General features: G+C 53.1%; 1 protein-coding gene and 1 long non-coding RNA gene across 2 annotated transcripts; one reads left to right on the top strand and one right to left on the bottom strand.

Annotated features, from left to right (window-relative positions):
• Window positions 1-68: 68 nt before the first annotated feature.
• On the bottom strand, window positions 69-19,671 carry MMP11 (matrix metallopeptidase 11). The gene is made up of 8 exons (XM_064466627.1): window positions 19,382-19,671; window positions 9,929-10,179; window positions 8,525-8,668; window positions 7,361-7,494; window positions 4,356-4,603; window positions 3,808-4,021; window positions 2,256-2,513; window positions 69-1,359 (listed from the first exon to the last, which is right to left on the bottom strand). Exons 1-8 carry the CDS (start codon window positions 19,646-19,648, stop codon window positions 1,226-1,228), a joined length of 1,650 nt encoding a protein of 549 aa, XP_064322697.1. The 5' UTR covers window positions 19,649-19,671; the 3' UTR covers window positions 69-1,225.
• LOC135315859 (uncharacterized) lies at window positions 10,168-22,359 on the top strand. Its single transcript, XR_010375339.1, has 3 exons — window positions 10,168-10,272; window positions 12,178-12,297; window positions 22,286-22,359. It is a non-coding gene; the product is annotated as an uncharacterized LOC135315859 (long non-coding RNA).
• The last annotated feature ends 1,800 nt before the right edge of the window (window positions 22,360-24,159 follow it).

Genomic DNA, 24,159 nt, shown 5'->3' with positions numbered 1-24,159 from the left:
CTGAGTGCGGGGCCTGCGTGAGGGGCGGCCTTCGAGGGGCGGGAGGGCGGCACTGACAGGCTGTGCTGAGGGAAGAGGCGGTTTATTGTTGCGGGGCGGTACGTAAATACAAGCGGTGCGCAGGTACGGCTGGGTACGTGCTGGCGCGCAGGCGGGAGGCAGCCGGCCTTCTACAGGCGTTTGCAGCTGCTCTCGTGAGGAGGGGCTGGCACCGAGGCTCTCGGGCCGCGGTACCGGGCACCCTCCGCGGCCCGGGTCCGGCAGTAGCCCGGCCTGCTCACTGGGGTGTCTCTGGCCGGTCCCCCGGGGTGGGGAACTGAGGGCCGGGGAGGGTTGAAAGGTGAAAAGGAAAAAAAACCTGACTGCAGCACCTCTGGGCTTTTTTGGCATGAGGTTATGTAGCAATGAGGGGTGTGCAAAGAGCTGGAGTGGTGCTGTACAGTGTCAGCCCCCAACCCAGTGTCCAGGTGGGCTGGGAACAGTGGTATGAGACTGATCAGTGCAGTCATGAGCAACCCAGGATGGGGAACCTAACTCAGTACAGGCACAGGGAGAGATGGGGCAGTGTCCAGCACTGGCACCCAGCACCGTGGAAGGAAGGGGGCCCCTTGTCTATATATAAATCAGTATAAAATCCTAACGTGTACTAGTGATACAACATAAAACTGGGAGTAGGGCTGCGACAGGGTCCTGACAGTCACTGCTGCAGGCCTGGCGAAGTGACCCTGGCAGCAGCCGCACGTCTGCATTTCTCTGCAGGCAGTGTCCTTCAAAGCCCCTGGCTAAGGCTGAGGGAGGTGCCTCAGGGTCTCAGCCCTCCTCCTCCCAGGCCAGGGTCTGAAGCAGCAAAGGGCTGCTGTTGTGAGCTATGTAAACATTGGACGTGCCACCAGATCGGTTCTACGTGATGGCGTCCAGGTTAATTAGGAGAGCATGATCCTGTTCCAGGCTGGCTTGATGGCTTTTGCTATTGCTGGAAGAGTGTGGCCACATTGAGGGTTTAGTGGCTGCTCTTGCCTGCAAAGAACATGGTGGATGCTTTTATATTGATGGCAACTGAAGCTGCGGCTGCTGGAACTTGAGCTAACTTTGTCACTTGTGACAGACACATGTTGTGTCAGATGCTGATCCTGGAAGGAAGCCAGGAACGCCAGAGGAAACCCTCCGTGTGGCTGCTGGAAGTAACAGTGATGAAAGGGGAGCGTAGAGGACAGAAGCACCCCCTTCATCTGAAGGAGTTGGAGGAAGGTGAACAGCTGAAGAAGTCCTGGCTGATGTGGCGTGGGTAGCCCTCCAGCACTTTCACCTGGACTGGATCAAACTTCCAGTAATCTCGGCCTCTCAGGAAATAGGCAAAACCTGTGGGTGAGAGAGGAACAGTTAGGAGAGACAGGGCTGGCACAGCTCAGAGATCTTTCCTAGCATTTTGTCTTGTTGACGCTCTGCAGCATGTGCAGTACCAAAAAAGAGCCTGCAAGAGACAGGAGATGCTCCTGCATTCATTTCACTTGAACTCGGGTTTGCAGCTTACATTGTTTTAGTTTTGATGGGAGAGTAAGCAGGACTTTATATTTCTTCTGGTTTTAAATATACTGTACCCAGTTAGTGGCCAGCTGTGAACAAGGCCTATGACAGGGAACTTGTGAAGACCTGCTGCAGAGCATCTGTTACTGCAGGGAAGCTGGTCTGGGATTTAGGCTCTGGAAGCAGTGGGGAGCTGTTCCAGTGCATCCTCTGGGAGCTGGGAGGAGAGAGGCAGTCACCACACCTGTCATCCCAAGCACCCTGTCTGTCTTCAGTGTTTCTGTGTGGCACTGCCATGCTGTCTTCAGCATGGGACACATCTGGGAGGACTAGGCAATGCCAAAAGCAGCCTGTTCATTTAGGACAGCTGCCTAGGCTGAAGTGTGAGCAGTGTTTCTGCTGTTTTCTCATCCCTTTCTTTATCATGAGTGGTAACAGCTGAGTGGGACTCTGTGACCATTTCTTAGTCAGAAGTTTGAATTCTCTCTATCAAACACTTAACCATTGATTCTTGCAATTAATAATGACTAAACTTCTCACTTTTATGGGAGGTCTCTGTTCCCTACCCACCAGAAGGAGCCACCTCTCTCTCTATACACTATATGGCACGTTCTGTGGCTGGGAAGCATCCACTACTACGAAATGTCTAGATCTGCCCAGTTCTTCATGCTGGGCAGTGGTGTCAGACTGAGCGCCCACCCCAGAGCAGGCCATGTCCCTGCTGCGCTGACCAAACTCATCCTGAAAAGCCGCGTCGATCTCCTGAGGGACGCCACGCCAGTCAGCCATGGTCCGGGGGTAGATGTTCTCCACCTGGCGCGTGTGAGGATTGAAGCGCCAGTAGTTGCCTCCGGTGAAGATGTAGATCTTGTTCTTCTCAGCTCCCCACACCAGAGCTGCCTGCACAGGGGATGCAGGGAGGCCCAGCTCCACAATCGGGGTGGGACCAGATACGCGTCTCTCACCATCGTAAATCCAGTACTGAGAATCTGGTGAGGAGACAGAAAAGGGAGACAGAAGCTGTTTGAAAATAAAATAAAATAAAAATGAAAGGGGTTCAAAAGCTCGTTGGTGTCTAATGATCAGACACTGTCACTGATGGGTGCCCAAAGTGCTGTTAGTGCAAGGAGTTCACTTCCCACCTCAGTCCAACCTGGAGGGTGTCAGTGGTGGGATGAGGAGGACTGTTTTAGCAGCTGTCTTTTCTCTATTTGTGGAAGTTATACTAAAAGACTTGGCTGGAGGGACCAGTCTCTACCCTGCAAACTCAGCACTTGGAGGAGAAAATATGTGGGCATGCAGCTGTAAAGGAGCAAGCTACAGACACCAGGAAGTAGTTGCCAAACTGAAATAAAGACTGGAAGCATACTTCTAGATTAGATTAAAATGGGAATCTCTGTAATTAACCTATGGCATGTAATACTTTATCTAATTTTAACTCATGGTAGGAGCCTGCCAATTTTAGCACTGTAACTCCTTGTGTGCAGGTCAGGTGCTAAGTAATCTGTTTATGCAGGAACACTGCCTGCAGAGCCATGTGGTGTGCCTTCTGGTACTTGGTTTCATGGTGCGCAGATGAGGCATGCACATCCAGAGTAGCTGGGTACCTACATGATTCTGCATCCCCACTATTAAATTTACTCTTGGAAAGAGCATTAAAGAAAACAGTGGAGCTTAAACAGGGGTTATTGCTGGTCTTGGACTCCAGAGATGGCCAGGAGGAGGTTTGGCCACCCGTGGGTGACTGGTTTTTAATCCTCGTGGTGGCAGGAGGTTGCCTGGTGCTGCATACAGGCTCCCTGTAGGCTCACTCACTCTGGGGGTGCTACAAAGCTCCACATTCAGGTCTCTGCGGAACAGAGAAGATGCTGTCCAGCCCCTGAGCAGGGCTCTAGGGGCATAGGCTCAGGAGTTTCACAACCTGTGAAAGTGTCTGGGGCTCTTTTGTGACACAGTGCTTCCCAGGACAGCTGGGGGGGATGCAGCAAGTGTTTCCTTCTTCCTCCTCTACCAGCAGCATTGCCAGGCCAGAGGCTCAAAATACACGTTTCTGTTCCAGAGGAGAAGAATGGGATATCTTGGCTGTGTCTAAAAGTGACACCTCATTTTCTCTTCCCCCCTCAATATCTGCTGAAAAGTTTAAACAGAGAGGAAACAAATAACAAGGATCACTGGATTGCTGAGGATGCCCAGAAGGTTTATGCTCCTAGAAACTTGTTGGGTCCTGAATACCCCTCAGTAAAGATGCATTTCCAAGCCATCTGCTCCCAGTCCAGCTCTTACCTTGGAAAAACCAGATATTGCCCAGAGGGTCCTCGAAGGTGGCATCAACAGAGCTGGGGATCCCCTGCCAGTGGCGGGAGGCCAAAGCTGGGTAGCCATCCTGCAGCTTTCCAGCTCGGAACCGCCACACATAGCGAGACTTGAAGAAGAACAGCTCCCCTCGAATGGTGGATGCGGCGTCAAAAGCTGTGTTGCAGGCGTCGGGCTGCACAGACTGCCAAAGCACAGCCGGTCAGGTGCTTGGACTCCTGGGAGCCCCCCTCGCCCAGGCTGGGTTCAGCGGACGGGAAGCCCCTGTGTCCAGGCAACTGTCCTGCCTTCAGCCAGTTTTGGTTGGGCACGTGGTGCCTGAAGATCCCCTACCCATGCATCCCACACTAGCTGGCAGTGCCAGCCGTGGGGTCTGGACCTGGGCTCAGCAGCATGGGTGGAAGACACAGACACCTAATGACATGTAAGCCTGCTGCTGGCATCATGGCGAGGACAGCCCCAGCAGCTGGGAACAAGCTGTGGTGTTAGAGGAGGACACAGACAAACTGATCACTCACCTCCATGTTGGTGATCTCATTTGTTTCGAGGTCTGGGTGGGGCAGGTCTGCTGGCTGAGTTGGGGTTGGGTTGGGATCTAGCTTGGGTTTCCCGTAGAGGTACTGGATACCTTGCTTGTCATCCTCACTCAGACTTAGCGGGTAGCGAAAGATGTAGAAAGGAGACATCAGTGACTTGGAGACGGCTGTGTGCTGCAGGCCCAGGACGTGGCCAAACTCATGAGCAGCCACTTGCAGGAGGTCAGTGCCTGCAAAGGGAAAAGATGGGAGATACTTCTGCCTGCTTCTGTGGGGGATGCCTGCCTCCTAGGCTCACTTCTACCAATTTTAAGCCACTATCAGGTAGGCTGTAGCATCCTAAGTCAAGGAAGGTAAATCTACCTCGACTACAGCGCTCACAGGTTTTTGTTCCCAGGGATTTACTGGAGCACTCTGAGTGAATTCATACAGTCAGGTGCTAGCCTGGGCATGTTGGTGATTTGTGATTCTGTTGCCAGTGGCTTCTGTACCCCATCAGCTATCAGGAAGAAAAGGGTTCTCCACATGCTTTTAGGTAGAAGAAATTTGCATGGAGAAAGAAGTCTGGCCCATAGAAGTAGGTGTTAGGGTGGTAAAGTTGGTTTTTGTCCACCCAGCCTTGCAGCAGTTCCCGGCTATGGCTGTAGTGTATCAGGTCCCATTCAGACCACATCCATTGTGGAAGATGCCTGCATCAGTGAGGATTAAAACTTGCTAATGGCCATTGTCACACAGACAGCGGAGGGAGCTCATTTATTGTTTGTGTGTGGACTGCAGCAAGAAGGTGACATTTAGAAATAAATCCATAAAAAATTATCCAGTGTTAAGGCCTGGGCCTTCTTCACCAGACTCAAGTAGATTTATGGGAGATCATGTTTTAGGAATACATGACCTTGGAGCGTCTAGAAAAGGAGAGGGGGGAAAGTGGATTTCAGTATGCAAAAATGTGTCATTTGGCAGGTGTTGTTTAGCTTCCAGTGGATCCTTTTTGAAGTTGATAAATTTCGGGGAAAGCTGGAAGTGAGGCATATTAAGCAGCAAAACATGGGAGCGGGTCTGTTTGTTGACAAGTCCCAGCATATTCATTCACTTGCCTTCAGCCAGAAATCCTCTGAGCTGCAGCCCAAGTGATGAGCAAGGCAGGGATGTGAGTCAGCCAGCCTTGCTGCTCCAAGCAGGATTTCCCTGCTGGCTCCAGGGGAGCAGGTCACTTCTCAGCACCAGGATGGGACAGGACAGGGGGGAGGGATGCAGCTGGGAGGAATGCCTGGGTAGTGTGAGGGGGAAGGTAAGCCCCTGCCTTCCTCTGCTGGTCAGCTTTACATTGAAGTGATTCATTTGCACAGCACTGACCCAATTAAAACAACACATCTAGGTCAGCTGAGAAAGTGGGATTTCTGTGTCAGTGATTTATTACAAACTTTCAGACACTTCTGTTTAGTTTGGCAGGCTCCTCACTTGATGCTTTCCAGTGTTGGCAGATCAGCTGTGCTATTGTCAGATTCCCTGGCGGGGGTGGACAACAGCACGCCTGAAGGAGCTGTGCTGGGGAGCATCACTGTGTCCCTCGCAGAAGGTCCTCCACGTGGAGTCCTACTTCCTGCAGGTGACCCCAGGGCACACCTTGGCCCTCCTCGTACTTCTGCTCTCCCTCTGTAAAATGAGGCTAAGGATTTCTCCATCTCACTGACAGCTGAGATAAGGATTTATCCACATTTATATTGTAAAGCTCTTTTCAGCATATTAAATGGCGATTAGCTGCAAAGAGCTTTTACCACATTTATTTATGGAAAATGTAGGGTGGGGGAGGAAGGGCCATGGAATAGGGCTGGATTCTGATGGGAACTGGCATCTATTTTCAGTTCCTGGTTTGCCTCCAACACTGTTTTTTGTGGCAGAATGTAGGAAATTCTTCAACAACATAGGCAGCTCCAACAGAGGGTGAAAAACAGCAGAGCCCACACTTCCCTAAGGAGCAGAAACGCTTCTGCAGAAATATTTGGTGCTCTGTGGTTCTTGTTTTGGGTCAGGATGAAAAGGGTTGGAGATGTAGCAGTCCTGTGCTCCATGCAGATACTCAAGCTGGCATACAACTGGCAATAAAGTGGACTTTGGGGGACCCCATCTGAGCCCTGAACATTGACATTGACAAAATGTTTGGGAAACCCCAGAGAGGCAGGGGTTTAACTTGTGCTTTGTGATTGTGTCTTTTTCCCTGTAGATAAACTGGGAGGGAGGAGGAGGGGCTGACCTGGCTTAATTTTGGTGGGTCTTGCAGAAACGGATGCTTTGGGCACTGATTCAGATGGTCCCACAGTGTCTAATGAGATACTGTGACAACAGACCCTGAGTGCCCAAGTAAAGACCTACCAGTTTGGATCTATTATTAGGAAAAAAAAAAAAGTCTTGACTCCATGTGGCGTTGTTCATGGTCAGAGCATTCCCAGGCCACAGGGGCAGAGCTGGAGCCTGGGTGGTTTCCCTTTATGGACTTGTTCAAAGGGAAAATACTTTGCAGGCAGGCTGTGAACAGTGCATGCAGGGACTGGGGCTGAGGCTGTCCTTTGGAAGACAACTGTGTCAGCTGGTGCTTGAGCCTCAGTTTTCCTTCATCCCTTCCCTGCTTTATTTCTAACAGCTCCTGCCAATGCTGGGTGCAACTTCCAAGTGGCAGGGCGTGAGGCTGGGCAAAGGAGCTGTCTCTCAGATGTGTCCTTCCTGCTCCCCCCACATAGGGTGACACCACTGGGAAAACATGGTCCTGGTGCTGGACACAGACTTTGCTGTGGCTGAAGGGTGACAAAAAAAAAAAAAAATCTGAATACTACCAGTAGGGCTGTAAGTGGTAGGAGTTGACAATACACACCACAAAAATGATTGCTGCCTCTCAGTTACAGAGTCCCTGTTTACACCACAACTGAATCATTTCCAGGTGCCCTGATAAGCATCCTGAAGCATCCACAGCTCCCCCTGGAACAATACCATACCCAGGTTGTTCCCAATTGTCCAGGTCTCATCATAGTCAAAATGGACGTCTCCCTCCCGGTGTGTCTTGGGGAAGAACGCGTGTGCCAGGATCCCTCCGGGCCCATCGAAAGGCAAGTTATCTCCATGCCAGTACCTGGAGAGAAGACACATTGCACCTCAGAGAAACAGCCGTGTACCTCCAGTGAACAGCATCATATGGCCAAAGGTGGGGAGCCACTGTGAGGGGACGGCAGCTTTCACTCCCATCCCAAGTTCACCAGTCCAGATTGATTGTTTTGAGTCCTTTGGGTTGCCATAAACTCGGTTCTGCATCAGGGCACTGAAGAAACAGACCTCAGTCACACCAAGCCCTGGGGACTTCATATGTTTTCTCAGGAATGTTACTCTCCTCCCCCTGTTCATCTTCCAGCCCAAAGCCGACCATGGAGCCTAAAGAATTAAGGAGGTGACTGCTTGAGCCAAGATTAAGTTGACGTAGTTGAGCGGCGGGGGGATGCAGAGAGGCAGTCAGCAGTGAACCCAGCCAAACCCTCAGGTCCTCACTCAAGACAAGCCCACTGTTGACTAATGAAGGAAACCCATGAGAGATGTGGCCACTTTAGAGGGCTGAGGGAGGCACAGGCAAATACACAGCATGCACATCGCATCACTGCTTGGATGCTTCCACTGCCTTTATTAGTTTTGTGCAAACATGCAGCAGAGGGAAGTCTTTGCCCCTGTGCGTATTCTGCCAAAAGTGAATTTCAGGCCAGGAGCCAAGATTCATTTAACCAGGAAACTATATTTGTCTTTGGGCAGACAGTTACATCGTTCGGTCAAGGGACAGGATGGAGGACCTGAAGATTGGAAATTCAAAACAAATGCTTAGGAAAACAGCCTGTGGGCAGAGAAACGTAAATGTACCAGGAAAATCAGTTAATGATCAGTAATGGTACTGTGCACAGCCAGCACGGAACAGCTGCACTTACACCAAGCAGCCCACAACTGACCAAAAAAAAAAAAACAAAAAAAAACACCCAGTGTCTGAAAGAACAAATATGAGCCTCCTCTTTAAGTGCCTAAGTTGTTTGCTGGCAGTGCTCTGCTCTCGTTAGAGGCTCGGGGTCTTGCCTGCAAGGCTGCTCCTCTGTCTGGGAGGAGGGTGCTACTGCCCTCGTGCTTACCTTGTGAAATCAATGACAATGTCAGCCCGGCCCTCCTGCACCTCAGTGAAGGTCAGTGGGGTTACATCACTCCAGACTTTCAAAGCTTCCTTGATGGTCCTTCTCACTTTAGTTTTTACAAGTTGCCACGGAAACCTGATAATTCTGAAAAGCAACAGACACTGGATGAGGAGAGCATCAGCCACTGTCCCATGGACACTGCTGTCATGAAGATACTAGCTCTAGGATCAACGTCACTAGGGCTGCCACTCCCTTTCACCACCGGTACATCTCTAATCCATACAGGCACTGCTCCGGCACCCTCTTCCAAGCAACATGTGCAGCAGATAAATCCCATCAGTGTTGAAACCCTCTGGCTGGTGAGCTCTCTGGAGAGCTTTGCAGATCTGTGTTTCTATGGAGTGTTGTGCTGCAGCATTTCCCAGGTCTGTCCCTTATGAGTCCAGCCCCACAGAGGTGGTGGGAGTGGTGTGATGTGATTTCTCCTCCTAAGTCTCTGCATTTTTTGCCCCTGGAAACCTGGGCTCACTTAGAGCAGCTGCTGCCTCTTCTGCCCTCCTATAACATAAGCAGACTGTAAAGTCTGCCATAGAGAGGGCTTTCTTTCCCTTCCATTAACGGTGTTGGTGTGTGTTCATCTGTGCTGTGTTTCTTTCTTTAACACTGTCGACCCAAAAAAAAAAAAAAGGAAGAAGCCTTTCTGTTATCTATCACCTCCTAATGCTATGAGAAGCTGTCTCCTGTACTTAATTACACAAAAGATGATTTATGTGCTGTCAAATCCATATGAGTGTGCTCACCTCTCCACTCATGCCCCTGTGGGCAACTGAGGAGGCAGCACAACCCTCCCGCAAGCCTGTTGAGCAGATTTGCAACTGAGAGTGTGTGGGGTGACTTGGGCAAAACTTTCCACTGAAGTCGTGCATATGGGAACATCAGTAACAGCTGAATAAAAAGGTCTTTTTAAAATAAACTGTGAAGTGAGCCCACAGCAGCGTGTCTGGGGGGAGCAAAGGCACAGCAGGGGAGGGCCAGTGGTAGAGGCTCAGCTCAGCATGTGTCAGGCATTTGATGTAGGGAAGTGAACGTATGCACATGGGGGTGTTGATGCAGGACTGACCGAGGGGTGATGCAATAGCTGTGCGGAATGTGTTTGGGCAGGGTTGGGTGGGCAGCTGTGTTTATGGCAGCGTGTGCATGAGGGGATGTGGAGGTGTTGGGTATGACCCTGCTGGTGGTTCAGCACCTGGCTCCCCTGCCCCCCATCTGGCAGTACCCAGTTTTTGGGCTGCCCTGCAGCTTTTATGATCACGTCACAGCACGCCGTGCTCCAGGGAACATCAGACTGAGGGTTTGGGGAGGGAGAAGCAAATGAGCCTGACTCCATATTCGGGCCTCTCTTACTTGTAGGTGAGATTGGTCTTGTCCCAGCGTCCACCGGAGAGGACAAACCGCTTCTGCCGGTTCCGTCCGTTCTGTCCGTCCAACGATGTGGGGAGGTCCGGCACGCCACACCGGGGTGGGTTCCAGTGTACCACCTGCTCATCCACGCCCACGGGGAAGCCCTTGGCAGGCACGCTGGTCCCCACAGCATTCACCAAGGAAGACAGCCAAGGACTCTGCTCCTTCCAGGTGTGATGCTTTCGAGACATGTCCTAAAAGGGAAAAGCAAAGCCATGACTTCACCGTCTGGGAAGAGAGGTCCTGATGCAGAGTGGTGGATGACTCCCCACAGCAGCCCTGCAGCGGTGAGTTCCGCCTCTGCCTGGGGCTGTTCCCCTACTGCTAGGGCACAAACTGCTCCCCACAAACATTGTCCATTCCCTGGGGTCTGCTGCTGTCGGCCGGGTCACACCTGGGAGGCACTGTGTCATGCCATGGCACCTCCTAAGTACTGGGCTATTTTTGGTCTGTTTTTCCTTGGCAGCTGGCCGGCAGGAAATGCTTTTGCAAACTGTGGATGAGAACCAGACCGGTCAAGAATGAAAAAAATCACTAGGGAGTAAATTCTCCCCCTTTGCCCCACATCCTTTATTCCCTCCTGGCCTCGGGTAGAGGTGATATTAATGGGAGGAAGCCTTTAGTCCCCAGCACACAGCTGTGCTCCCCATTGTGGCTCCCATGGAGTCCCCTTGCTGTCCTGGCATGATGAGCAGGCCCTCAGCATGGCTGGAGGACAGCGCAAGCTGGAAAACAGGACACGTGGATCTGGGGGGTGACTTTGAGCCCAGCCCATGGGGCAGAGAGCAGCAGTGACTGTCCCTGCAGACCCTATCACTGCCTGAGGTCACCAATGCTGCAGAGTACTCTACAGGACTGTTCCCCCTTGCCTCAACTGCGCCTGTGACTCTGCTTGGCGATAAGATCACCTGAGCTCTCCCACACTTAGCTGGAAAAGCACAGTTCCTCTTGGCAACAGCAATTAGTGCTAATTAGCTGACTTCCATTGGTTTCCCACCTGACAGCAGGACTATGGGGCCACCATGAAACATGGCCCAGGTGTAATCCCCAGCCTGCTGTGAGGCATGTGGGGTGAGAGGCTCATGGTCCCTGTGTCATCATGCTGCACAAGGCAGAGGTCCAAACTCAGATTTGTTTCTCTATTCTGTGCAGGCAAATTTAAAGCTGTTTGAGCAGCAGGAGAGGCTGAGATGCAGCAGTGACACACCTCTATTCAGACAGGCACACTCTGTCCCACACAGGTCCAGAGTGAAGACCTGGGGTTTAGAGGTCCCTTTCCTTCCCCTGCAAAGAGCTGCCTTCCTCCAGGCCAGCAATCCTAGCTGCCCTGCCAGGGGCACAAAGGTCAGGTGGGCACAATGCCAGGGCTGCCATGATGCCATGTAATCCGCGTGCTGCCGCCACTCTCTTCCCTACAATGAGCCCATTCATGCGGGCTGGAATGAAGTGTGAAGCCCTTGGCATTAATTCCGCCACCGAGATCCCAACTCTGTAATGGCCCCATGCTTCTGTGCAATGCATGGACGGACACAGGAGCCTGGGAGGTCACACAAGGTGCAGTTTAGGTGTTCAGCTCTTCGTGTATCCGTCACCATTCCAGCCTACTGGCTTGCTCTCCCCAGCCAGCCAGCCACTCTTGGTGGCTTGGTACCTGCCAGCCTTTGCCTTAGAAACCATTGACCCGGTCCTGGTGTCCCAGTGCACTTTCACACACCATGGGAACTGCACCATCAACACGTGGAAAGAGGAAAAGACATTTTACATCGTGAACAGCAAAGCCTGCCCAAGCCACCAGCCGTGGCACTGAGAATCCATCCGGTGCTTTGGTGGAAGGAGGCTGTCCCAGGGGAGTCTGCACTGGGCTGCTCCTGCTGAATGCTGGAGCCCTGCCAGGTCAGAGGTACCTGTCTCTCTAAGAGGAACTCTCCAAGAGCTGCCTGGCACCCTGCCTGGGCTGGCAGCTAGCACCTGTGAAGGACAGCTGGCAGGAGGAGCTGATAAGGTTCATGTTCTGGCCAACACCTGGCTCCCAGCCCTGATGAGACCCTCTGCCAAGCAAATAATGGCACCGAAGCCCAGCTGGAGGGCCGCTTGGCTCCTTGCTCCTGGGTGCGCTCAAGAGCACCTGCTGCCACCAGAGACAGGGCCTGCTGCCTGAGGTCATGAGGTGATTAATGTGTCTGGTTTCCCAGGACCAGGAGGTGCAGGACAGCTGCATCAAGGCACTTGGGGAGGAGTAGAGATGAACCCTGGGAAGACCCCTCACTGTGGAACTGGGAGCACTGGGAAACCCTCAGGAGTTTCCCAGGGAGGTGAGCGGACTGAGGCTGACCCAGATGGGCCTAGCCCTGGTTTTTTTGTCTTGGCTATGCTAAGCACATCCCCCAGTCTCCCAGAAAGGCCAGTTGTTGACTTCCTGGCTGGGGGCACTGGCATAAACTGGAGATTATCACCCTCCTCCAAGCAGGGGCAGAGGAGGAACTGCCTGTTTCCTTCTCGTCCTGTGGGATCCCATGTTCAGGGGAAGAGCAGAGCTAGGTTTTCTCTCTCCCCTTTGGTTAACTCAAGGCCACTGGCCTGAATCCCAGCTTCCAGCCATATAAACCCCACCTTGCCTTAGGCAGGAGCCTCCCTGCTCCAGCCTGCCTGCCCTCTGCCAAGACCCGGCCCTGGGAGGGGTCACAGCATGGCCCTGCGAATGGCTCTGGGTGGAGGCAGGAGGCAAGACCTGCCCTGCTGCCCCGTGTGCTTGCTGTGCACCCAGACAAATAGCAAGTCTCTCCCTGTCGTCACTGCACCGACATTAGCACCATTGCAGGAAAGGGCTGGAAAATGCCACTGCAGGCGCAGCTGGCAAGGGGATATGTGACAGTTAGAAACCACTTGCCAAACAATGCTCAGGAGACACGTCAGGCTGGAGATTTCAGTCTCCTTGGCTGGACACACCTCACTGCAGGCACTTCCCAAGGCTTAGATAACATCTCCTCTTGCTTAAGGTTGCATCCTTCCCAACCAGTGCTGAAGCCACCCTCTCTTGGAGAGATCCTGCTTTGTTCTCCTGAGCTGTGTTATAATGCCCCAAGTGTAAGCGTAGGGCTTTCCTTAGGGCTGTGCTGCTGCTGAAGCTAGTGCAAACCTGTGAAGAGAGGATGAGGAGGGCACTGGCTGCTGGGTAGCTATCAAGGCATCCCCACTCCACCCATCCCACACCACTGGAGGGGAAAGAATTACCAAAACCAAAAACAAAGGAAAATCCCTGCAACCCAGGGCAGATATTCAGACCAGCTGAGTGCAGAGCCGGATCTGAGCCTCTGGCTAAGGCTGTGTGCAGCCACTTGTGCTGCCCTTCCCAGTATAACCCACAGTTGGGGTGGCTGCTGTGTATGGGAACAGACAGCTTTTAGCCACGGGAAGAGGCCAGGGCTTTGCAATAGAGACTGAGCAGCAATATGTCTGCACAACACAAGCACAGAGAGGCTCCCAGGCCCGAGATCAAGGGCTGAGGGCAGTGAGGACAGCAGAGGAGCAAAGCTATACACAAAGAAGGCTGTACTGCAGGCTGGCCACAGCTCCTCACAAAGAAAGTGCCTCTTCCTAGCAGCCTTGTGACCAAAAGCCTGAGAGGGAACAGGAGGGGTAGGACAAATCCCACGGGAGAGCAGAAACCACAGTGGAGGTACAGACTGCCCACTCGGTTCCTCACAGCTTTATCAGCCCTCAAGTTCTGTGATACAACAGCCATCACTTCTGGGTCTGCTGGGGCCAGATGAACACCAGCCAAGCTTCCCAGGAAGTGTCCCAGCCATCCCGAGTAGCTGGGAGCATCTTTAACCTCATTGTGTTGGGCAGCACTTCACCCTCCAGCTCCTCCCAGGAGAAGCAGCCAAAGCAGCACAGCTACAGAGGAGTATCAGCAACGCTGTGTGTAAAAAACCTCATGTGTGTAAAAAAACTCAAGAGTGCCTGGTACTGACAAACCCAGTGCTCTCCTCTGCCTTGGTCCATCCTCTGCTGCCTGCCCTGAACTTAAACTGGTCTCCTCTGGGCTTCTGCCTGCTCCTGCAGCACGGATGTGAAAAGTGACTCCCCCCCACATCAGACAGGAGTGACTGGACAAGTTACAACACGAATCCCGTCTGTCTTGGATACTTCCCCTGCCATTGGGGGCTGATTCCTCTTCTGCTAAGGGATGAGCTCATGGGTTTTCTCCCCACCTCCCTGGCCCTTCTGCTGCTGCTTTTCAATTTCTCCCTGCTTTCTCCATCTGTTACTCAGAGTGTTTGACAAGGCCCTGGTGTTTGCTGCCTCTTTGGCTAGTAGCATTATCCTCCTCCCATCTATGAGCCTGCACCTCAGAGCACTCCTGCCCTTAGTTGAATGCAGGGGAAGGACAGCAGAGATGCTTTCTCCCGCAATTCTCATGTAAGACAGTTCTCTCACCCCATTTCTGTCCGCTGTCAGGTGGCTGTGCCTCCCAGGGCCTCTGCACCCCCTTAACAGGCTGCAGCAAAGTTCCTGCCTGAGATCAGCATTGTTGTCCTGATGCACAGAGCACCATCACCGGCTTTTTGGCCAGCCTGCCTCTCAGCCCAGCATGGATTTGCAGGGGTTGGATTTGAAAATGCAGCTACAGCTGATGGTTAATGGTAAAACTGGAGCCAGCTCCACTCCAGCCAGGTTGTGTCCCAGAAGCTGACTGGCCCCAGAAGGTTACAGCTAATACTGTAACCAAAATTTCTTGGCAGAAACATATTATGCTTGTGGTCTGGTCAGGCCCTCAGCAAAACGTGCTCCTGGTCAAGGCACTGTTAGTGGAAACAATGGAAACTTGGTGGAAAAAATGCCTAGGCAAAGCCACCGGATTTATTGATCCTACCTTCCCCAGAACAAGGCAGAGTCTCCTAACCCCTCTAATTATGAATTCTTTGCTTACACAAAATACTTCTGCTGCAGGAATGGCTCCTTCATGTTGGGCTGCAGCCCAGTCCTGCTGCAGACAGAGCCAGAGGGAATGCACAGGCTGAGGCCAAACTTTGGCCAAATGAGGCCAAACAGGAGGTACTGCAGTGCTTGGCTGTGCATACACAGTCGGAGGTCCCTCTCTGCTCACTTCCCATACTCCATGGCACCATCAAGCACTACCTCCTGGGGCCTGACAGTTTGTTTCCGGATTATTTGGTGGTAGTTGTTGTTGGCAACGAAAAAAGGAAAATGTTTATTTTTCCTAAGCAACGTGGAACATGAAACATTACGGACTGCAAATGTTTATGCCCACAGATAGAACGAGAAGACCCAGGCTCCGATGTAACAAGAGAAAGCAAATGAATAAACACTGCAGGACTGTTTTTATTATCAGACACTTTAATTACATGACAGATTGTAAGTCTAGTCCATCAACACCACCACAACCAAGCTGCTGGTGTCACCCAAGGAACAGTTTGCCAGAAACAGGAGTACTCACAAAGCAAACAAGCCCCAGGATTCCAGGATAGCAAAAGTTTTCAAGAGCTCTTAATCTGATGACCTAGAAATCCCCTTGAAACCAAGAATCTACTCTAGGATGCAGCACACCCGAGTCAGAGGAGAAAGTGGGTTGAGATGTTTTGTTCATTGTGCAATTACATCCAAGCTAAGGTGAGCAATGAGCTACCAGTGCCCAGCCCAAGGACAACAGCCAGGACATCTCCCACTGGATATGGCTGCCTGCCACAGTGCAGCCCTCTCTGGAGCTAACTGGGGGATGTTGTACCACAGAAACCCACAAAACAAGCACTGTCCCCCTGCCCAACCTCCCAGAGACATCTGGGGCGTTTTCCCCCACCACTAATTTTCACAGAGCCACTTCTGTGAGATGATCGTGCATCTCTTCTGCCCAAATCCCACTAAGAGGAAGTCTGGCTACCTGTCTGTCCTTGTAGGTCTCATCTGCACCAGGATCTCAGTGAACCTCTAAAAGCATGTCTGTGGCCCTCAGTGAACCCCTGAAGTGCTTTGCTTTTCATTTTGCTGGACAGCTATGTGCAGACTCAGCAGTGCTTCCATTCATGTTACAGGCTGAGCCATCCCCAGTGTAAGAATATCCAGGAACCCTTCATTTACCTGTCTGTGTATTTGGGATTCGTAGGAAACAGCTGACAGCACCTCTGGTGTGAAAAGTCTCTGAGGACAATTTTTCCACAGAAGATCCTTTTTTAAACAAGAAGACCTACACAGTGCACCCTGAGCCCCCTAAGTTACGGTGCCAGGGCAGCATATGCATGGGGGAAGCAAGTGAAGTGCAATGTGACCTGGAGTGGGGGATCCTCCCCAAAGTGCTTCTCTCATCCCTGCTCTCTTCTCCCTCCCCAGTCCGCTTTGCCAACTGCACGCCCCAAGTCTTGCCACAATGCAGGGTGTGCATGTGTGTTGCATGTGAAAGCACAAACACCACAAACCCGCTGGAGAATAACTGCTTACATGTGTCTTGAGTCTCTCCCAGAGCAGAGGATAAACATGCCTAAAACTACCCCAACATTCACTGCAGTATTTAAATAGCCAAACCAAACAGTGCCAATCAAACCCTTTCTGCGGGAGCTGCCTGAGCCCTGAGCGAGGCAGGCAGCCCCCCCAGCTCCTGGGCTGCAGGGAAGGCAGCACCATGCTTCCAGAGGGGAACCTGCTGGGTTCAGGGCGAGAGCTGCAGGATACAGCTCCCGAGGGATTACGCTGGCAGCTGGGAGGGTGCCCACCACTTCTCCAAGGAGAGACAGTTTCTCGGCAAATGGGCTGACTTTGATTTCCCAGGGGAGCTGAAAGCAATGCAGGAATTCAGTGTCTGCGTTTGCACTGCCCCGAGGACTGCAGATCTTTTGTTCTCAAGTTTTACAGTGGACACCAGACACAGCCTGTATTCTGCTCTCAGTTTTCTCTTTCTTTCTTTAGGTGCTAATGTAAAAGTGAAGGAGATCTACAGAGTTTGCTACAAACAACACAGCTCCTTCTGCCACTTGCCCTCTGTAGCCTGGCTTTAAAATGAATCTGAGCCCTTGATTCCCTCCCCTCTCAGTACTGCTGTTGTGAGTTGATACTGGAGCACCGAATAGTTGATACTGGAGCACCGAATAGTCACGGTGCGGTATCCTGCTGCGCGAGGTGCTGCCTAGCGTGGTCCTTGCCCACCCCATCGACTAGCACAGCTCAAGGAAGTCACCATTGTCTGTCTTGTAGGAGTGGGAGTCTCCTTTCCCAGCTCAGCCCCTCAGCTCCTTTCTCATTCATCACCCAACAGCAAAAGGTTCCCAGGCAGGAAATTAGCTGCTGTTAGACATACGGAAACATGTCTTTGTGCAGAGAGGCTAGAAGTAGCCAGAAAAGCGAACATGCGATGGTATGGCAGAGCTCTCTAGAAAGAGGAGGTAGAGAAGGGCTGAGGCCAGAAATTCACGCATGGGCTAGTGTCAGCCCAGCAATCCCACTTCAGCCATTCCACGCTGACATGCATACGCCAGTTGGAAGAGGAATGGGGTGTACTGCTGTCAACTTACTTACATCGTATGTGAGAGCAAGCACTGTGACACTGGCTTTACCTCACAGGCACTAGAACGACCTTCAGAAGCCTTGCCACCAGATAAGGAACCCAAAAGGGCAGCTATTTGGGATGAGAGGACTGCTATTTGAAAGGATGGGAAATCATCTGTCCACCTCCAACCCCAAACCAATGCAGCCACCAGCTCTACAAAGTCTGAGTGAAATACATTGATTTGAAACCCCGAGCTCCACATGGCTGGTCAAACACATGAGCACGAGATGTTCCTAAACAAAACATACCTGGAAAAGCATCACCTGGAGTTACTCCAGACAAGATGAAAGTATTAGCACTCATGATGCAGAGCATTAGCCTGGGATGAGGAAGAAATAATCTCTGGGCAGCAGACTCCCAACTCGGGGGGACCTTCTTCAGGAGTGTAGTGGTGGATTAGATGGACCAGGAGCCTGAGCAGACCTGGACCTCTGCATTAACTCTGTGCTCATCCAGCAGTTTGATGTATTCCCCTCGTTCAAGGGGTACTGGCCAAGGCAGATAAGCCCCAGCAACCTCTGCAGTCAGTCAGCAGCTGCGAGCACCAACAGAAGGCAATGAACAGTGCACATCGCAGCTGGACTGGACCCAAGGTCAGATGGTGTGAAACCCAGGCTGGCTCTCCCTTCCCTGGGGATCCCACACAGGTCCTTGCTGGCAGCAAGATAGGACCAGAGGCTGTGCAGGTCCCACCAGGAGGAGCAGCCTCTCAGCTTGCACACGGCAGAGCGTGAGGCGCATGGCAGCCCAACCAACATCCCTATAGGAACCAGCAGTCTCCAGCTTTACACAGGTCCCTCCCAGCCCGCCTCTTGCTGCATTCAGATGGGGATGAAATGTGCGGAGCTGTGTCGTAACTGGGGTGCAGAGTGCCACTGCCTGAGTGCTTGGGCTCACCTTTGTCAGCGGCAGAGCAGAGCCAACCACAGTGACATTTTGTTTGGAATAATACAAGCACTTTTGGGGCCAAGGCTGTTCTGTGCCAAGTCCCAGCCCACAGCATATTTAGCAGCCAAGTTAGAAAGTACTCCGATGACAGGGCTGATAATAAAACCATCGACAGAACCTGAACTAATCCCCTTGGGCTGCTACTGGGCATTTGCTCTGTCATTATTTTATGGCACACAAGCGAAGCACATGTATGTAACAACCCAGTTACGCATGCACACATACCCAGTCCAAGGAGCTCTCTGTCTTCTCCCGTCCCCCAAATCCCTCGCGCGCCGCTGCTCTTTTCTGGCAGCGCCAGTCCCTGCTCCTCGCAGCTCCATCCCAGGTGCTGGGATCTGGCAGGCATGTGCAGGAAGAAAAAGCCCTGCTGCTCCCCTCCTGCCAGCACGTTTGATTCATCCCTTTAGTCTCGTCTCCCCGTAACACCCCTCGGAATTGGCAGCACAGCATGCGGGGGGTGTTATTAGCAGGCAGCGAATGCACTGCTGCCTTTGAAGGAAAGGGGGATCCCGTGTCCTTTCGTAAGCCCTCCTTGTCCTTGTTTCTCCCTTGCTCGCTCCGCAGAAGCGAGCACGCCTGTGAAAACTCCCCTAACGTGCCACAAGGAGCCCGCGGAGCGGGGGTGCCCGGGCGGGGGGCGCCGCTGGGGCATCGGCGGGGCAGGGGCAGCCGTCCCCTGGCCGGTGACTCCCGGCAGCGCATCGCTGCCCGCGCCGGCAGCCCGAGGGCGGCTTGGGGGGGATGGAGAGGGGACGGCTCATCCCGCTCGGCGGAGGGTCCGCCGGGAAGATGCTCCCCTCGGGACCGCACCGGAGAGCCGCGAGTCCGGGGGCGGCTGGGACTTGGCGGGGGCACACGCACGGAGGCACCGGCTGGTCCCGACTCACCGGCTTGTGGCGGCGGGCGGGCGCGGCGGGCGCGCAGTGCAGCAAGGCGGCGGCCAGCAAGGCGGCGGCGGCGGGCAGCGGCGGACGGGCCATGCCGGGTGGCGGAGCGGGATCGGACATGGGGCGGGGGGGGGGGGTGGGTGTCCCCGCTGAGCCTTTTATCCCCACCGTGGCCGCCTGCCCTCCTCCCCGCGCCTCCTCCCGCTCCTGCCTTTTGTTCTCCCCAGCCGCGGCTGTACGGGCCGGGGGGACACGGCCCGGCGGCATCGCGGGAGAGGCGTCCCGCCCCGCTCCGCCCCGCCGGGCGGAGGGGAGGGGCGCGACGGGCGGGACCCCCCTCCCGCGCCTGCCCGGCACCGGGCCGTGGCTTCCGTGCAACCGGGTCGTCCCCAGCCGGAGCAGGCTGGGGAGGTCCCTGGGGCCGTGCATTGCTCCCGGGAGTGATAATCCGCCTCGCCGCCCGGCTTTTGCATCTGCGGCCGAGGGAGCAGCTGCTGGAGTCACCTAAGCCCGGCGTCAGGACTTCCAGTCCTGCAACTGGTTTCTATCTGGATTGGGATGGCTTTACACGCGTCAGTTTAAAGCTGTCTTCCACCTCTCCTGCTAAGGGGTACCAAGGACTAAACCCAATCCTCTTAGACCCTCAGTGCCCACCGAGACTGCTCAGTCCCCATGGGGAGTATGTGATCTGCAGGTTTAAATGTGTCTGCATCCCTGCTTTGCCTGTGCAGAGCTCTGCTGAAGCCATCTGTGTGTGCCTAGCCCTTCACTTACCGTTTGCAAGAAGGCTTTCCCTGTGTGGGATGCTGAGGAAGAGGAAGGAAGGGAGCACCTCTCATTCTGGAGATGCCAAAGCCTCCATCCACTTAGCCACCTGGAGATGGAGGCAGTAATGCACAGATCTGGTTTCTTGGTTCCTGTTTCTATGGGAGAAGCCCTGGACTGTGTCAGCATCCCCTCAGTAGACTGAGTTTAGCGGCAAATTGTTTCAAGAAAAGTACGCAAATAAGAAAATTTTGATCTCCAGCTGCCTTGACTGGTGTGCAGGGAGTGGATAAGGCTTCCTGACATCCCAGACTGTATTACTGTTATATTTGTCTGTGATCAGTTGTTCATATTTTGTTTTATGGCAACACACCGAGGATGTAAATACTGGGTACGGTAAGCAAATGTGAGAAGAAACAACCTGGTTGTGGCTGTGCTAGGAGGGTGCTGCTGTGCTTAGCTAGTGGGCTGTTAGCTAGATGTCCCTGCACCTGAGCAGCATGTTTGGTGTATCCCCGAGGCCTTACTTGTAAGAGGGGAGAGGGAAGGAGGGAAGAGGCAAAAGGGAAGAAGCCAGGAGCTGGTGTTCACTGGGCTCAGACTTTACACTGTGGAATTTACTCTTCTCCCGCTATTCTGGCTGTGCCCCGGGAATGCAGAGCAGATTCTACTTTGTTGCCTTTCTCTGAGCCAGACAGCTGGGTCCCAGCGAAAAAAGCTTTCCTGCCTTTGTCTCTCTTTTCTTTAGTGTCTTTTCTTTGAATGTTGGTGTCTCTGGGAACTTGGTCCCTTCCAGCCCATGGCAGTGGAGCCTGTTGGTACCCTGGGGAAGCCGGGAGAGGTGTAGGAGCCGCCCGTGAGGCAGCGACAGGCAGTTTGGTTCTTCTTAATAAAGGGAGACTTTTGAAGGTGGTGTTCTGGGAAACACGGTCCTTGCAGAGATGGGACCGCATGTGAGAACTGCTGGGTTCTGCCAAGGCACTTAACACAAAAGAAAGTGCATGGTGTGTTTGGGATTACAAGTATTTCCCAGCCAAGCAGGTAGATGTTTAGCAGCGTGAAAATGGCCCATTGGGTGTTTTAGGGGCTTGTGTGCTCACCTTCTGCAGAGGGCCCCATAGACAGCCTGCAGAAGTCCTTTTTGTTAGTGCTCCTGTGCTGGGAGCTCTCTCAGGCACTGTCTGTCCATGCAGCCCCCATCCCTACCTCAGTTTGCAGTTTGCTGAACGTACAGAGGCTGCTGGCAGATGAGCACAGGGCTCCCAGCCCAGCTCCAGAATGCTGATGGCCTGACACCTCTCAGTGCAGGTGCTGTCTGCTTGCTTTGCTGCAGTTCCTGCCAGACTGGAGCCAAATTTGGGGTTCAATGAGCTTGTGATGGCTGCAGGACCTCAGCAGTAGCCTTCATAACGAGAAGGTCACACAAGTCACCTATGTTGCTGATAGCATCCCCTGCCTAAGTGGTTCTTGCTTGGCACCTGCCTCAATGCCTTCCAGTCCTAGCAAGCGGCAGAGCTGTGATGGGTTGTCCAAGTCCTTCTGGCCACAAGCATTAGCTCTTCTTCCACTCCCCTAAGGCTTTCCAGCAAGGAGGGACCTTGTGAATGCCTGGGCAAGCTAAGCGGTATCGTGACATGAGTCTTGACAGGAACCACCAACAGGGGCTAGCCTCTCTCAGCAGTCCCCTTCCCAGTGGGTGTTTGGTGGAAAGAGACTGCAAGAGGGAGGAAGGTCCAATTCTGCTCTGTTGTGAGCAGCAAGGAGATAACTCTTTTGGTCCATGGGCCACTTGGGTGTGAAACTGCTGTAAGGCACTTTGTACTGAGAGGAGGTGGGGGAAGAGCTTTCTGATGAGAGCTCAGGGGAAAGGGAGGGAAGTGAGAGAGAAACTGAATTTAAATGGATTAAGCCTCTCTGTCCAAAGTCCTTTGCTTCCTGCCACATCCCTGGTGTGACTTTCACAGCTGTATTCTGTGTGGCTGGGGACCTGCTTTTAGATTCCCTGCAAAGTCAGCATGGAGCTTTACACCTCCTGGGCATTTCCTGGCGCAGCTGGAGGAGGGTCCAGGGGCCAAATCGTCAGGACAGAGAAACCCATTCGATTTCTCTCCTCTAATGTCTTTCCTCTCCTCTCTATAGGTGATGGCCTCATGAATTGGTGTCTCCAGCATCACTGCTCAGTGGGTGACAAATGGGGACACATCCCCATCAGGCAAGTCTCTGTTCTCACCCTCCCATTTTTGGGATTCCCCTGTACTGTGGCCCTGGCATCTTGTTTTCTTCTGGGCAGCCAGTGGGTATTTGAACAGGTGGCAGTAGGCGCAAACAAGGCTGGGGTCATGCACAGTGAACTGCCCTTGTAAACACCAGGGATGAGGAGTATTTCTTGAACAGGCCTTGAACTACTTGGTTCTCCTCCTCAGTTGGCAGCCCAAAGCATGGGCATGGGGAGGGGGCAACAAGAGGATATGGAGTTAGGGCAAATTTCATCTTTGGGCCTAGACTCACAAGTGGAAAGGTAAAGTAGTATGTAAAGTAAAGTAATATGTAAAAATGTCTGCTGGTCAGCAAAATGTTTTGCTTCAAAGCTTTTAGCTTTTAAAAATCTTTTAAAACAAGATGGCTGGAATTGCGCAGGCTGTCCTGAATCCAAACAGTGGACCTTGAAAATGCCAAAGTAAAATGTTTTGATTTTTTCCAGACTTCAGCTTAACTAGGCCAATGTAACAGTCTCAGTATGAATTTCCAGAAAGTTTTGCTTGATCTGCTACTACTTATTTTGCATTTGTTTGGTTTTGCCTTTAAAAAAAAACAAACCCTTCCTTGACCTTAATTCTGTGTTGAGCCCAGTGGTGCAGGGTCTGCCGAGGTTGGGATCTGCCTGGTGTACTGCCCTCATGAAATGAAGGGGCACGCATGGAGCTGAGCCCCTGGGCTGAGTGCATGACTGCCTACAGGGCTGCTGGGCTGGCACCACTGCCTCCTCCAACCTCCGAACAAGTGAGATGGTGGCAGGACTGTCCTGCCCCTCACCTTGCAGAGGTGCACTGCATCTGTGCAGGGGTCCAATTCAGGAGTGGGTCCCTAGGGAAGCCTCTAAGGCAGCCACAGCCCCATCCCTCATGTAGCTTGCACTGCAGCTCACTTGGTACTCGAGGAGCTGCAGGGTCCTGCAGGTCTTCCTCACCCTTCTCCTGGTGCAGCTGCAGCCAGCCTTGGGATTTGGCCCCCAAGAAGCAACTCCCTGCTGGGCCGTGGCCCCAGCAGAGCAGGGGCAGGCTGCAGCCCCTGGAGAAGTATGCCACAGTGTTTGTTGTCTAATCATCTCCTGCCCCCGTGCCAGGAGCCAAGCACATACAAACAGTGCCGGGCTCCGGTGAGAAGCACTGCCTACAAGATAAGCCAGGCAAGGAAAACACATCCATCTTCATGTCTCTTGGCCTGAGATGGAGTTTCATCTGCTGGCATTTTCCTGGCAGAGGCTCAGGGCACAACACAATTCACCTGAGGAGCCAGACACCGGGGAGCCAGCTCCCATTCCTGGCAAGAGGTGTCAGCCCCAGCTGGTGCAGATCGCGATGGCTGCAAGTAGCTGGTCACTGAGGCCCCGCTGGTGATGGGGAAGGGTGCTGACCCCAGGCTGAGCCCTGCGGCAGCCTGGACCTTGCTGTGGTCAACAACAGTTGTGTTCATCACCTGAGCAAAAGGGCAAGACTCCCTGCCCAGGGTCCCTGTGGCCAGCCGTGCACCCAGCACCCAGCAGAGCCCAGGATAAGAGCTTCCAGCCAGCGACCTGGCCACAGCAGAAATAACTGCTCTTTGGGAGATACAGAGCTGGAGTGCAAGAGCAGAGCAGAGACTTAACTCCAGCCTGCGGCTACTCAGTGTCTGATAAGGAGGTTGCTAGTGCTGTCTTGCAGCGCTCCCGACCTGCCAGCTCTGTGCAAATGAAACGTCCTGATGAAACGCCCCTCACCCTTGGCTCCCTCTGATCCCCTCTGAAGCTGAGCTGA

This window comes from Phalacrocorax carbo, chromosome 15, assembly GCF_963921805.1.
Source record: "Phalacrocorax carbo chromosome 15, bPhaCar2.1, whole genome shotgun sequence".
Taxonomy (NCBI): domain Eukaryota; kingdom Metazoa; phylum Chordata; class Aves; order Suliformes; family Phalacrocoracidae; genus Phalacrocorax; species Phalacrocorax carbo.
This window is presented reverse-complemented; position numbering and strand designations above follow the sequence as displayed.